Source organism: Elaeis guineensis, chromosome 5, assembly GCF_000442705.2.
Source record: "Elaeis guineensis isolate ETL-2024a chromosome 5, EG11, whole genome shotgun sequence".
Lineage (NCBI taxonomy): Eukaryota > Viridiplantae > Streptophyta > Magnoliopsida > Arecales > Arecaceae > Elaeis > Elaeis guineensis.
Window position 1 is genome coordinate 12,488,435 of NC_025997.2, and position 14,035 is coordinate 12,502,469.

Below are 14,035 nucleotides of genomic sequence, written 5' to 3' on the forward strand. Positions count from 1 at the left end.
TGATAAAGCTAGCACCGGATGGGCCCATCCAATGGTTCGATAATTATATACTAGGCATAATCTTTTTAAGCTTACGGGTGTTAATTTGAAAGCATTCAATTAGTGAGAGATTAGATAACTTATGTAATTAAGAAAAAAAAGGAGTGATACCATGAGTTTCAAAATTATAACTACCAGAATCACCCGTGTAACTTTTATTAAGAGAAAAGCACTCACAATAATACATATCTTCTTTTTTTTTTTTTTTTTTTCAAGACCCAATTCATCCACACAACTAAATATTATATACACAGACAACTTTCGCTATCATCCATCGTACCTAACTAATGCTTTTGGTCCTAATTCCTAAACTCATTTGACCGCACACCAGATCTTCCAACGAACGCGGCGCAACATCTCAAACCAACCCAAACGATGCCCCCCTCCCATCTCACAAAACCCATGGACCCCATCTCCCTCTGCACCCACTTCCCATCCCCCTGCCACATCTCCCCGGTTTCCCACTGCCTCGCTCCCGCCTTCCTGCCCGTCACTTCCGGAAAAGGTCACGCTGATAGACTACGGAGAAAGACAACCAGAGTTTGACAGCCGAGCAACAAAATCACAAAATTCCTCCTTCCACCGCAAACAAATAACCCCTCTAATCTCCTCAACCCCCATACCATTCTATCACCCCCACCACCAGAACCACGCAACCTAGTTTTTTCTTTGGTCAATTTTGGTGGTCTCCATAAAATTCCTTAATAAAATACTATAATTCATAAGTAACAGCTCTCTCCGTGCGGCTATTAAGTTTCTCGTCTTCTTTCTTTTCTGTGTTGCGATCGGCGAAGCCCCTTGCTCCGTCGCAGCAGCAGCACCAGCACGAAGAGTTCGAGTCTAAGGCGGGAGCGAGATCTACCCCGTCGCATCGATCGCCGCTCTGATCTCGTCCCCCGCCTCGCGATCCCATCTCTTATATTAGAAGCTGGAGCCCCTCCAGGAAACGCCGCAGCCCTTGAAGCCGTCGCCGAACAACGGCCAGATCCGGTACCGGACGCCGTCTGCCGCCGATCTGATCACGACGTACGGCGACGCTGACGCGAAGATGAAGCAGCGGGCCGCCCGCGGTCCGGCAGGAGCCCTCGCCGACAAGATCCACCGCTACCGTGGGGCCATACTCCTCGTCTCGATCCCCTTCCTCCTCGTCTCCTTCGTTCTCTTCCTCTTGCCCCGCTCCCCCGCTGTCCCCTTCCTCTCCGCCGGCCGCAAGATCGTCCCCGGTGGCGGCGGCGGCGCTGCGGCGGACGCGGGATCCAAGAGCTACGCGGTCATCTTCGATGCCGGGAGTTCCGGGAGTAGGGTTCATGTCTACTGCTTCGATGAGAACTTGGATCTGCTTCACATCGGGGTGGAGATCGAGCTCTTCATACAGGTATCGATCGAGTAGGTTTGCGTCTACTTCTAGTTGAATTCTTCATTTGAGGTTAGAATTCGAGTAATGTGTGCGGCATTTATCATCTTTTGATCACTTCTGCGATGAGTTTCTTCTCCTTATTTTTAACAAACGCCTTACAAATGTTAAATAGCGTCTCGAATACTTAGTCTCCATGTGAAGAGATATATAGATGTGACTGAATTTCTTTAAATGATTTTATGAATGAAGTCAGAATTTGGTTTAAGGAACAAATTGGTGAAAGTTGAGAGGGTCAGTTTACTTAATAGAAAAATGTGATTATAAACAGATCTTCTTTGTGATGACTCATGGTATCACCAAACGCCATTCTGTGGAGTGTGGTTTTGCATGGAATGTTTGTGGTATCATGAGTGATCACAATTCTAGCAGCAAGGTCTGTTTTATATGCATGACAATTGATGATTGACGATCATGGAAACCAAATTTTGGAGCTGTTATAGCTGAGTGAACTCTTTGGAAAACAAAGGTGCCAAAACTCTATATCACACACCTCTTTGTGAAGTTTAAGGATAGGGATATTACAAACTTCGGCGAGAAATACAGCCCAATAAAATCTTAGAAGATAAATACTTGTAATGCCTCTTTTCATGGGTCATGCTCTCTAGCAAACAATTTAAATGTGTGGGTTAGGAAGTTTTTCAAAGAGCTTGTTATTTGGTGTCATAATTTTTGTCCTTCATGTGCAGAAAAAACCGGGCTTGAGTGCCTTTGCTAAAGATCCCCAGGAGGCTGCAAATTCACTAATTCCTCTTCTGGCAAAGGCTGAAAGTGTAGTTCCTGCTGAATTGCGAGAGAAAACGCCTATCAGAGTTGGGGTAAATAATAGTTTCTTGGCGAATAGGATCGCATGGTGATTGTAGTTTGAAAGTTGCATGCTTGTTGTCATCAAAGGTCATTCATATGTTGATGCTTATCCAGGCAACTGCAGGGCTGAGAGCTTTGGGAGCTGAAACATCTGAAAAAATTTTGCAAGCGGTAATAATGTTGCTATATTCATCAGGAAAAAAATTTATTTTAAAGCTGGAAAGAGCAATTATTCTTATGTTTCATCTTTTATGTTCAATTGCTTTCAATGAGTTTCTAATTCCATAATTGCAGCTTTATCCTTGCAAGCAACAGTCTTACTGTTGCTTTAGCACAGCACATACAGAATATCCCAATATTTTCTTTGATCTGAACCTGCAATTTTACAGGTTAGGGATCTTCTTAACAGCAAGAGCTCACTTAAATTCCAGCCAGATTGGGTGTCTGTTCTTGATGGAACTCAAGAAGGTGCTTTTCAGTGGGTATGTTATCCAAACTTATTTATGTTGTATCTTTGGCATTTCAGTTTGGAAATACTATTTAGTTCTTTTTAATATTGTGATTGTTCTCAATATTGAAGCAAACTATTATTCATCTATTTGAAAGCATGAGTTATAAAAGGAAGCAGAGTGATTTAGATGATAGGCATCGTGAATCTTAGCATAATCATTGCTGAACATTGTTGTTGTCAATTCATATGTGCAACTTCCTAATAATAATGGAACCTCTGCAAGAGAATTGAGTATCATTTTACAATTGGCTGTTTGTTTCGCTGTCACTGACTGAGATTTTGCCAATATATACTTTTGCTATGTGGCGCGCGGGCACCGCCGGGCGGGGGGTGGGGGGGGGGGTGTGGGGTGGGGCGGGGCATAGAGAGGGAGGGGTAGCAAGGATAGAACATGAGCCTTTTGGAAAAGGACAAGTGATCTTTTAACCAAACCGATCTCAACTAAAAAATGAATTCATGTTTCTTTATGCTACTTGTCTTGATGTCACTATATTGTGCATCCTTTTAGAAATCCTGTTTCCATAAACCAGCCAAATCTTGAAGCATGTGATAGCTGGAGTCTTCAATGACAGCCTTGTGCTTCTTTCTTGTATTTCGATTTGCACCTTCTTATAGAAAAATCAAAAAGTTAAGCCGCAATAATGAAATCTCCTCAAATAAAGAAATATAAGCATTTTTCTTGTATTAAGGCTTGCTTTGTAATCCCTTTTTTCATTTTGAAAAAACTTGAATACTTGTGTTTAACCTTTTTGAGATAATTTTATTGTCCTATAAGGGCGTGGAGAAATAATATTTTGATTTTGTAAATATTCAGTGTTGTTCTAAGAAAATCCTTTGTGTAGGTTACAATAAATTATCTGTTAGGAAAATTGGGAAAGACACACTCAGACACTGTTGGAGTGGTTGATTTGGGAGGAGGGTCTGTTCAAATGGCTTATGCTATCTCTGAAGAGGATGCTGCAAAGGCTCCAAAAGTTGCAGATGGAGAGGACACATATGTGAAGCAGCTGTTTCTTAAAGGAACCAAATATTACCTATATGTTCACAGGTTTGACAATTCCCTTGATCTACTATCTGAGCTCTTGCTTTCTAATGTCTGTTTCAGGGAAGACTTTCTCTTGTAAAGTTAAAAAGGTATAGAACTTAATGATCATCAATCTGATTTTGGAATTTGGGCATCCAAATTCTAGCCATTTCTACAGTCAATGACTTGGAAAATGTCACCAACATTTCTAATGTTCTAAAATATAATCTTAACTGGGTTTTTTACCTTTTAGTTACTTGCATTATGGTCTGTTGGCTGCTCGAGCAGAGATTTTGAAGGCTGGAGGTGATTACAGTACTTGCATTTTGAATGGTTATAACGGTATGTCTTCCATTATACTTCCTAAGCCTTCCTGATTGCATTGAAAAAATTTTTTGAGTGGAAATTTATGTTTAAGTTGACATTTAATTTTATTTAAAAATTTTTGATGTTTCTATATTTAATTATCAATTATTATATTTTAGCTATGAAGTAATAGCTAATTGTTTTGAACAGTAGACTGGACTCGACCTGGTCTGCACCGTAATTGAAATATTTTTGGTTGAGCCTGGGTCGCACTTGACCCTGACCTAACTTGAATGACCCCTTGAGTCTAGAATCTTTTCCATGGGTCTAACCCCACCCAATCCGATCTATCAATGGGGGTTGGGTTGGGGGTCCAAAATCAAGCCCCAAACATGAAACTGAGTCATATTGGTTCAAGCATGCCCTGGTCTGACCCAACCTGTTGGCAGCCCTAAAGTACTATTTAATGCAGGAATGTTAAAATTTCCCTAGGAATATGGAATTTTCAAATTATATGTGTTGCTCCTGTAAATTTTGTGTGCTGTCTTTTGTTATATTTTCTTCATCCTTTTAAATTAGCACATCGCCTAAAACAGACAAGAGTTTGTGAACCTTTAGCATGTGCAATGGATTGATTGCATAAGAACACTATAAAAAATTTAGAAGGCTACCACTTTTTATGTATCTCTAGAGGTACTTTTGACTTACTGTATCTGGAAAAACAGAAGCAATGCTCCCATTGCTGCTCTAACTCTTCTGCTAGCATTATAAAAGGTGACAAATTAACTGCTTATGCATTTTTATTTTTAGTTTTTTAAATCTAGAACAATGACAAATCTGGTAAGACGGATGCTTTAGGGCCCTTTTTGCATTGGCAATATGGTTTTTGCCTAAAGGCTTCTTACAGACATTTGGTAATCAGTCAGAATACAATGAACTTTTCTTACTGTAATCCTGGAGAGTTTCATATGTTGTAATGTCATGATCCTTAATCTGCTTGCGGATTTCTATTTAGATGATGCAACTTTAGAATGTAGTCACAAGTTCGGCACTTGGAAATGAAACAGCTAAAATATAATATGCAAATTCGAAAAAAATGCAGAAATTTTCCAGAAGTTTGGAAATCACTTAAAATAAACAAAAATCCAAAAAATATAATACTTAAAAAATATAAATTAATAATATATTTACATATTTATTCATGTGAAATAAGTGTTAGTGATATAAGAACAGCAACAAGTAGTTAAAAGATCATCGCCAAGAAAACATTAGATTATTAATGGTTAATTCATTAAGGTTTTTTAAATAAATTATATAAATCCATGTGTATATTCTAAAATTTGAGAACGCATTATGAATGTATGAATAATTTTTGATTTATTCATTTGTGGGGATTAACTTGGAGCACGATCTGCCCAATAATAAAAATCTAGAACAATTCAAGAAGTTTTCGTCATTGTCAATTCTATTGCTATTGTGCTTTAGAAGATTAATATACAATACAGATAAAGGATCAACACTTTATTCTTTTAGAATCTGTTAAATAAATTTGGCAGTAGATCTTAGTATCACTTTTGCATGCAAGTCCGTTTGAATGTTTTTCAACTCTAAAAGGCTAAAATTTGCTAGAATCATGGTAAACCAATGAAGATATATGGTACTTTAAGCTGCTATAATGGAATGTCATGATGACAACATTGGAAGATGCCGCTTAATTCCATTTTCTTTGCTTATTCTGAATCTCTGATTACAGGAAACAAATTCATGCTGTCTTCTTATTGTTTGATATATCTTTGGAATCTTCCTTCTGATTCTCACTTTTAGCTTTTCATATTTCCTCTCTCCAAAAGGGAAATACAAATATGGGGATGATGTATACAAAGCATCGGCCGCACCTTCTGGAGCTAGCCTTTCTAAGTGCAGAAGTGATGCTGTTAAAGCTCTCAAAGTTGATGAACCAGTATGTACACACATGAAGTGTACATTTGGTGGTATATGGAATGGTGGTGGTGGAGATGGGCAGAAAAATCTATTTGTGGCATCCTTTTTCTTTGATAGAGCTGCTGAGGTGATACTCTACAGTCTTTTTTTTATAGTCAAACATTATTTATGCTGTTTTTTGAGCTCTTACCTTCCAGTTTGTGGTACTAATTATGTGTCATTCTCTGTATAGGCCGGTTTTATAGATCCGAAGGTGCCAGTTGCGAAGGTTAGACCTTCAGATTTTGAGAAGGCTGCAAAGCGTGCTTGCAAATTGAATGTTGATGATGCCAAGGTTACCTATTCTCGCGTTTCTGTGGAGAACCTTCCCTTTTTGTGCATGGATCTTGTTTACCAGTACACCTTACTTGTGGATGGCTTTGGTATGTCAATCAAAATGAACTTGCTTCCATCCGTATAATCTCGTAGTTTTGTAAATATGATTCTGATCCCTATATTTGTATTTTGACAGCCCTGGATCCACATCAAGAGATCACACTAGTGAAGCAGGTGCAGTATGGGGATGCCTTCGTTGAGGCAGCATGGCCACTGGGTAGTGCCATCGAAGTTGCATCATCAGCGTAAAGGCAATCATATGAGAATTAGCGTTTGCAATGGTTTCAGATATTGGTGGTTCTGTGGCTCTGATTTTACTGGCAAACAATAATGAGAAAGCTCTGCCAATGTTGTCCTACCTGCTGCTACAGGATTCTGGTTATGCTGCAGTTAAGGAGAGATGGCTGTCGCAATTTTGCATTATAATTGATTGTTTTTCCATTTGTGACTGGGAAAGATGCATTTTGACACACATTCTTTGCCGATAGAATTCTTCCTCTTCTTATACAGCCCTTAAATGACATTTGATGATTATTTGTAAACGTTGTTACAATGACATAATTATCAAAATTGATATTGGTTCATATATGGTTTTTGCCAACTTTCTGTCAAATTCCAATTGAATTCTTGCCTGGCATGATTCTGCGAGATTATTAGGGAGAATGTAAACATTCGTTGGGAGTCGAAAGTGAAGGTTCAATCTTGATAATCGTCGGTCGATCCTAACATGCAGGCAAATAGGCAAGCAGTTCATATGCAAGAATTTGAGCAACCCTGATTCCAGATTTTTGGGTCATGAGCCGAGTCATTCGCCAGCTCGAATAATTTTCACTTGGAAAAATTTGTGAAGATAAACGATTATAGGAGCGGAAAACAACTTCCTGCTTAAAATGCTTGAATCACATCCATTCATTTAGCAATTAAATGTTTGCTTATTTATAGGTGATGCATCCCTGAAAATTCAGAAATGAATAATTACGGTGCCCTCTTGACACAGTTTTTTTTTTAAAAAAAACTTTATTCTTTAAAATGCCTTGAAAGCCAAAAAAGAGTAGGTATGAAATCCAATGGAGCTAATGGATATAATACTCACCTTTATTTTTCACGAAGCTTCCTGTTGAAAAGCTAGATGCTACACTTGTTTTATGGTAGAAGCTATATGCTATGCTAAACATTAACAAAAGTTCTATTTAAGCTGCCATGAATACAGGCGGGAGAAGAAAAGCTCCCACAGACAACAGCACACTCAAACGAGGGTACGAAACTCAGAACTGAGGCAAAGCTCAGGCCTGAAAAACAGAGAACAAAACTCACACTCAGAACCTCCCCCTGAAACCAGCAAGGAAGAAGTGATACGCCCAAATACAGAGATAGAAGTAACAACATTACAAAATGAACCAAAGAGAAACAAGGGAACAAAAAGTCGCAAAAAGTAACAAAAAGTCGCAAAAAGTCCAAGAAGCTGAGGCCAAAATCCAAGGCCATGAACAACAGGTTAATTGCCGGATGCACTCCCATCAGAACGTGCCAATTGCCTGAACAATGCACCGAGACCTGCAATGGAGAGCAACCAGATATCAAAAACCTGTGGTTGGTGCAAAAATGACTATGGTTCTCAAGGCCCTAATGAACGGAGAACTTCCTTACCTCGTAGGCCGTTCAAGTCCAGCAAATAGAACATTGAAAAAACTGCCAGGAGCATGTTTTAATGGTAAATTATAATGTATCCTCATAATGATGTCACAGAATTTTTGCTCTTTCAAAGTAAGTCTTCAAATGCCATAGCTGCAGACCAGCAACTCCCAAGCAAACAATAAGGGATAACAGACTCAACCAACCCATTCCTGAGGTTGTGCTTTGATTTAATCTCTGTGTTTCCGCCTCCCTTAAACCGAATGAGAACAACGGGATGGTAACTTTATTCTTAGTTACATAATATCATACACAACATTGAGAGGTATAATTACCTCTGATGCAGAAATATCATCTCTTCATGTATCGAGTCAATAACTAACTCCAACTTCTTCAACTCCAGCTCCATCACCTGGATGCAATGCAAACAATTGGATTAAGAATTTTTAACACAAGTTATAGAACGAGGTGCTCTGCCCACAAGATAACCATAAAATATAGATAATGTTGGAGACAACATACTCATAAATCAAAAATAACAAGCCTTTAGCCTTATTACCATTGAGTTTAGCCTTATGATTGCTTCTTCATTATACATATTCAGAAGGTGTTCCAACCTCAATCAGTGAGACATTGATGAACATGAGAATAAATTTCAAAATAACTATTTTGAAATTTAACTACCAAAGGTACCCTACCACTGAGTTACCTAATGATGAAAATGAATTTAGACACTAAAATAAAACAACCACATCTCATCATCCCCTAGCAACCAGCATGGGAACTGTTAGACTGACTTGACATATTTGCCACTGTCCAGTCAGTCTAACGATGGACATAATCTTGAATATCTTGAATATCTTGCTTGTGACCAGATGGACATAATCTTGAATATCTTCCCAGAAGTGGGACTGATGTACAGCATCATAAATCTCCTGACGAAAATAGGACTTTAGCATGTTGCACCACGAAAAACAAAGAAAACTCATGCATCCTCTTGTATAAAGAATCTAGTAGAACATACAAGTACCTTCGAACAATATCCTTTATTTTAGCTTTCAAAGACCACATACTGTTTCTAAGTCCACTCATAAATAGCATTCTAGCAAGATTCCCTATCGTTTTTTCTACAAGATGAGTAACAGAACCCAATAAATTTCTATGATAAATAGATGCCTTCTGTCCAATTTCTTTAGCATGAGTATTATTGCTTATTTCTCAAGATTGTTCACCCAGATGGCCTAATGACAAGGACAGGTTGTGGTATTCTTACTTCACTTTGATTTTGGTGATGCACTACTCAGTTTATATGGTGATATGTGCACATAAGTACATTACATTATTCACTATTAGATGAGTAATTGTGGCCTGGTACAAAAAGAACCAAGTCACAAATCAAATTTGAATACAAAAAATTACACCTCTATTCTAAAATGTCTGATTTTTGCAACTATATCTTCACTCCTTTTGAATTGTTCTACTTTTCCTTAAATTCTGATCTTTTCCTCTTCCTAGTTATTTCCCATTTTTGCCTTATGTATGATCATCAACATAAGAAATTGCTTAGAAAAATTCACCACAAAAGAAAGCAAATTGTGACTATGATCACAAACTTGAAACTTAACCCAAAGCCTCACAAAGCTTCGCTATAAATCGAGAAAGAATGTGCATGGCATCACAAATTCACAACCATTTCCTTACATTATATTAATTCACTCACTGTTGGCATAATGGCTTATCCCTTTGGTTGAGAAATGAATCATCGTCTGCTAGGCATTCCAGTTCCCATGAATCCAGAGTATAAATTCGGAGCAAGGAAGAGTAAATTTCCTGAGGTCTTCTTTTCCAAGCCAATTCACACATAAAAATTAAATCTTTTTACGCAAAGATTAAATAATTGTTTGCAGTATAAACAAATTTGTCCCTATGAGAGATTTAAGGTGGAATCCACGTCCATTCTTTTCCTAGCTACAAATCAAGGAAAATCGTATACAGCATTTCAGATTCACAGCTGTTTTCTTCCTTGAACAACGCAAATAAATCAAGAGCAAACCAGATTTAGTCCTGTAGAACAGAATAAGATCATTTCCGAACAAATTCACTTATAAAAATCAAATAATTTTGGCCAGAAACCAGATAATTATTATCCCTGCAGAAGAATTTGTGCTCAAGAAAGAGATTTTGGGACGGAATACGTACATCGATCTTCTCTTTCTTGGCGACAGAGGTCCAGACCTTGGCGAAGATCCCAGTCTTCCACTCGAAATCCAGCGAGACGGCGGCGTCGAGCTGGAACTTTGGGGACCAGAAGCACGCGGTGTACCGCCCCGCGATCCCCGCCTCGAAGGCGAACTGCCCCGACTCCACGCTCTCCGCGTTGTGGACGATCTCTCCATTGGGATCACTCACCTGCGACCCAAACCCAATTCCATCCAATCCCCTCTCCATCTCTCGATCAGAAAGAAATCAACAAAAATTAGTAAAAGGAAAGTGCTAAGAGATTACGCTGGCGGAGATCTTGTGGGCGGAGGGCGGGTCATCGGCGACGCGGAAGTGCGCGACGGAGAGGACGCCGGCGGCGAGGTCCTCTGTGAGGCATTTGACGCGGCCGGAGGGGATGTGGAAGACGAAGGCGAGGGGAGTCGCAGGGAGGAGAGAGAAATTTAGTAGTATTAGGAGGAGTGAGAGGAGAAGGATCGAGTCCATTTCTCCTTCGCGACCGAGGGTTGGACCCGGGAGACGAGGCTCGGACAGGGAGACCATGGAGTTATTAGAGTTGGTGACGCCACCAACCGTCGGTTACGATGGCATTATTGTGGGTGATCCCGTTTGGCACCGCACTGGAAGAAGTTTCTGTGATAACCAGGAATGCGTATAGAGAGCTCATAGTTCAAATGGTGAATGAGCAGTCCAATCGTCTGAATTTTTTTATCTGTTTAGAAGCTTCTTGTGATTCCTGAAGTTTTTTTTTTTTGGTGGAAGATCCTTCGGAGGAGCCTTCCACTAAAGGCACTGCTGATCCACAAAGCACTGGCTGGATTGCAACGACAAGAAATCTTTCTGTCGGATTCTACCCTGCCCCATGATCTATCCCTTCTTGTTCAGTGGGATGCAATAGGGTTTACTTATATTAGAGGCTCTTTTTCTGTTTGTTGTTTTTTGTGATCTTCTTCCACCAAAAAAAAAAAAAAAACCAATTTGGCGCGAGTTTCGTTGCCTATGCCGTCTTAATCATGCAAATGTGCATGAGCCATGAGCATAACTCCTGGATGGCTTAAATGTGATCAAATAGTAGAATTTATAAGTTTTATTTCGAAAGAATTCATGTGTTTGTATTTTCTGAAATCACGTCATCTTATCCATACAGCAATTTTAGTTGAATATATATCTTATTCCTATATAAAGAATATGGGAAAAAAGAATTTCACAATCAACATCTTTGTGGGTGTCCGTTGGAACTCTTTCCTCCATCAGCTTGTAGTCTAAATTGATCAATTTCTTCTAGGCTTCCTATTTGCTTCTCATCTCAACAGCAAGCGTGAATGTTTAAGCAAAGTGTTCAGAGGCCTTGTCCTTTGAGCACCATGCAACGCATCCTTCGCTCGCTCCATCACCTTATGATCATAAAATTAGCTTATCTTAGATCAGCTTTTTCTCAATTATATCCAAAGGAAGGGAAGACTTGAAGGATTTACCTTTCCAAGCTTACCCTTTTTGTATGGAACTGCTCTATGGTTTCCAAGAGATGTGGGAGGAGATTTTCTGCTGGCCTCTTCCCCACAAGACCTCCCATTAGCTCTGCTTCTTGTTACCATCTCTAGACTTCCTGTATCTCTGTGAGGCAATATTTGTGGAAGGCTGGATTCCTGGGAATCCATGTAATTGGTAACACACGTTAGAACAAGAAAACTTTTGCAGTTTAATTTGCCCATTTGCTAATAATCAAATAAGTTTGCGTACCAAGAGCAATACGGTGGCACAATGCTTGAGGACCTCTAGATTCATACGAACATCATCAAGACTTCTGCAAGTAGGAAAATTGTAAGCATTCTAGCGTTTTTCAGTGCACAACATACGTAAAAAAGATCATCTCGTGGTAGGTGATAACCTGTGCTTTTGCTGACCAAGCCCAAAGTACGAAGCCAAGGTTGCCATCTGACATGAAGTTCAGAATAATCTCTTCAAAATGTGATTCGTAACCAGCAAAATGTATAATGAGCAACGTAATTACTTGCACTGACCAGCAATTTTTTTCATGGACAGAGAAATTTGTTATTCCAAATAATTTTCCTTGTAAAGCAGCCAATAATTCAAAATGTACTGGTCATTCTACAATTTGGTTTGCAGTGTTATTAATCACTCTCGCAGCTAGATTATCATATGAAGTTGGTAATTAAATTAAGAGAACCAAGTTTAAACTAAATGATGTCGGTAGTTTGAATATTATTAGAAATAATTGATTTCAAATATATTAAGCATCTTGCAAACATGAAATATTTTGAGGGAAAACGCTTCTAAATCTCTGAAAAGAGGATTAGATGGCTGGTAAAAATTCTCTTTTCCTCACCTTGAGATCACCTGCTCGCTTGCCAAATCCACGATTTAAGACAGCTAAAGAATCGATCATTCCGATAGGCTCCGGAGCAGGCCGACCAATATCCGCAAAGGCTTCCCTGATCCTAGGACAGTCAAACCTTTGAATATTATGTCCAGCCCACACTCTCCCTGCCAAATTCCAGCACCAACCAAATGGATCAGTCATAATTCTCTATCCTGTGACAATGGCTCTGCTAAAATTTATATACGTACCATTCAAAATCTCGAAGATCCGGTCGGCGACCTCCTCGAACATCGGAGCGGCGGCAACAGCCTCTCGGGTAATGCCACTGAATCTTTTCGGTGACACCATCGACAAGTCCCCCGGTCTGATAAGGGTGCAGTAGCTGTCCACCTCCGCAAGCTTCCGAGGACAAACTAGGATGGCTCCAAACTCCAACAACCAGAACTTTCGCCCAGCTCTGGCCGGCGTTGTGGTCTCCACGTCGAAGAAGACGATCTGATCACCCATTTGGCTGCCGACTCCTTTCCTTTCTTCTCTCTTTTCCTTCTTCCTCTGGGCATGGGCATGGGCATGGGAATATTATTAATACTGTTGGATGGAGAAGGTTAGGATGGATGGAGAGAATCTTCATGGGTTTGTTTGGCTTGCAGTTCAAGTAGAAGGTAGGAAGGAAGGAGTCCTTACCTTCTTTGGGTCAGTTTATGAGTCGTCCAATATCCGAAGCAAACATAGAGAGAGAGATAGAGGTAGGATGGACTAGGAATAATCGCATAGACGTTGAGGAGATGCAACGGTTGATTCCAACTTTCAGTAGCAGTTTACTTTTTAGAATGGGCGGCTAGGTGGAGGGTGCATTTCTTTAAAAAGTGGTGCCATGCTGTTGCTTGCTGGATAGGTTACTGTTTGATTGAAGAGGATTTGCTTCCCAAAGCAATGCTAGTTGCAACTCAACCGCACCAGTGAATGGGTCAATTTGTTAATATCCTATAGCTGAATTCAGATCATGTATTGCTAAATTCAAATCCAAATTCCAGACCCTACCTAACCTCCAATCCATTATGAATTGCTAACATTTATTGTTAAACTAATTTGGGCTTTATCTAGGCAATGAGATGAGGCAAAAGAATGGTAGGCTTGAGAAGGGATTAGAGGAGAGAGAGCCAAATACTTGCTTTTCCCATGCCAAATCTATAAGAGAAAGGGGTAAAACAAAAACTTTACCGCACTATGAAGATGGAGAAAAAAATAGTAATGATTTATCAATTGACATGAGCTAATGATTTAAAAAAGAAGGCACATGTAAATTGTATTAGATTGAGACAACAATTAAATATTATATGACTTATGATTTTGAGTCCTAGATTCTTATTGGGTCTATTTTTTCGTTGAGCCCTATAATTACTACACACCCGACCCAAAGCTTAA

The 14,035-nt window shown here is 39.5% G+C and overlaps 3 protein-coding genes across 5 annotated transcripts; 1 reads left to right on the forward strand and 2 right to left on the reverse strand.

Moving 5' to 3' along the window:
- The first annotated feature begins 891 nt into the window (after nt 1-891).
- On the forward strand, nt 892-7,003 carry LOC140858074 (probable apyrase 1). Its single transcript, XM_073257546.1, has 9 exons — nt 892-1,414; nt 2,143-2,271; nt 2,375-2,431; nt 2,650-2,742; nt 3,614-3,819; nt 4,049-4,137; nt 5,952-6,169; nt 6,275-6,464; nt 6,554-7,003. The coding sequence occupies exons 1-9, from the start codon at nt 1,088-1,090 to the stop codon at nt 6,664-6,666; spliced, it is 1,422 nt and encodes a 473-aa protein (XP_073113647.1). The 5' UTR covers nt 892-1,087; the 3' UTR covers nt 6,667-7,003.
- Nucleotides 7,004-7,585: 582 nt separating this feature from the next.
- Nucleotides 7,586-10,978, reverse strand: LOC140858075 (transmembrane emp24 domain-containing protein p24delta9-like). 2 transcript variants are annotated; one of them, XM_073257547.1, is made up of 5 exons: nt 10,555-10,946; nt 10,249-10,458; nt 8,385-8,461; nt 8,065-8,302; nt 7,586-7,971 (listed from the first exon to the last, which is right to left on the reverse strand). In XM_073257547.1, the coding sequence occupies exons 1-4, from the start codon at nt 10,810-10,812 to the stop codon at nt 8,158-8,160; spliced, it is 690 nt and encodes a 229-aa protein (XP_073113648.1). In that variant the 5' UTR covers nt 10,813-10,946; the 3' UTR covers nt 7,586-7,971; nt 8,065-8,157. The 2 variants fall into 2 exon arrangements, with proteins under 2 accessions (XP_073113648.1, XP_073113649.1); XM_073257548.1 differs by lacking the exon at nt 8,065-8,302 and having other exon boundaries at nt 10,555-10,978.
- Nucleotides 10,979-11,479: 501 nt separating this feature from the next.
- On the reverse strand, nt 11,480-13,149 carry LOC140857758 (protein NEN4-like). 2 transcript variants are annotated; one of them, XM_073256957.1, is made up of 6 exons: nt 12,859-13,149; nt 12,617-12,774; nt 12,158-12,204; nt 12,010-12,073; nt 11,759-11,915; nt 11,480-11,663 (listed from the first exon to the last, which is right to left on the reverse strand). In XM_073256957.1, the coding sequence occupies exons 1-6, from the start codon at nt 13,115-13,117 to the stop codon at nt 11,596-11,598; spliced, it is 753 nt and encodes a 250-aa protein (XP_073113058.1). In that variant the 5' UTR covers nt 13,118-13,149; the 3' UTR covers nt 11,480-11,595. The 2 variants fall into 2 exon arrangements, with proteins under 2 accessions (XP_073113058.1, XP_073113057.1); XM_073256956.1 differs by having other exon boundaries at nt 11,745-11,915.
- Between the last annotated feature and the right edge of the window lie 886 nt (nt 13,150-14,035).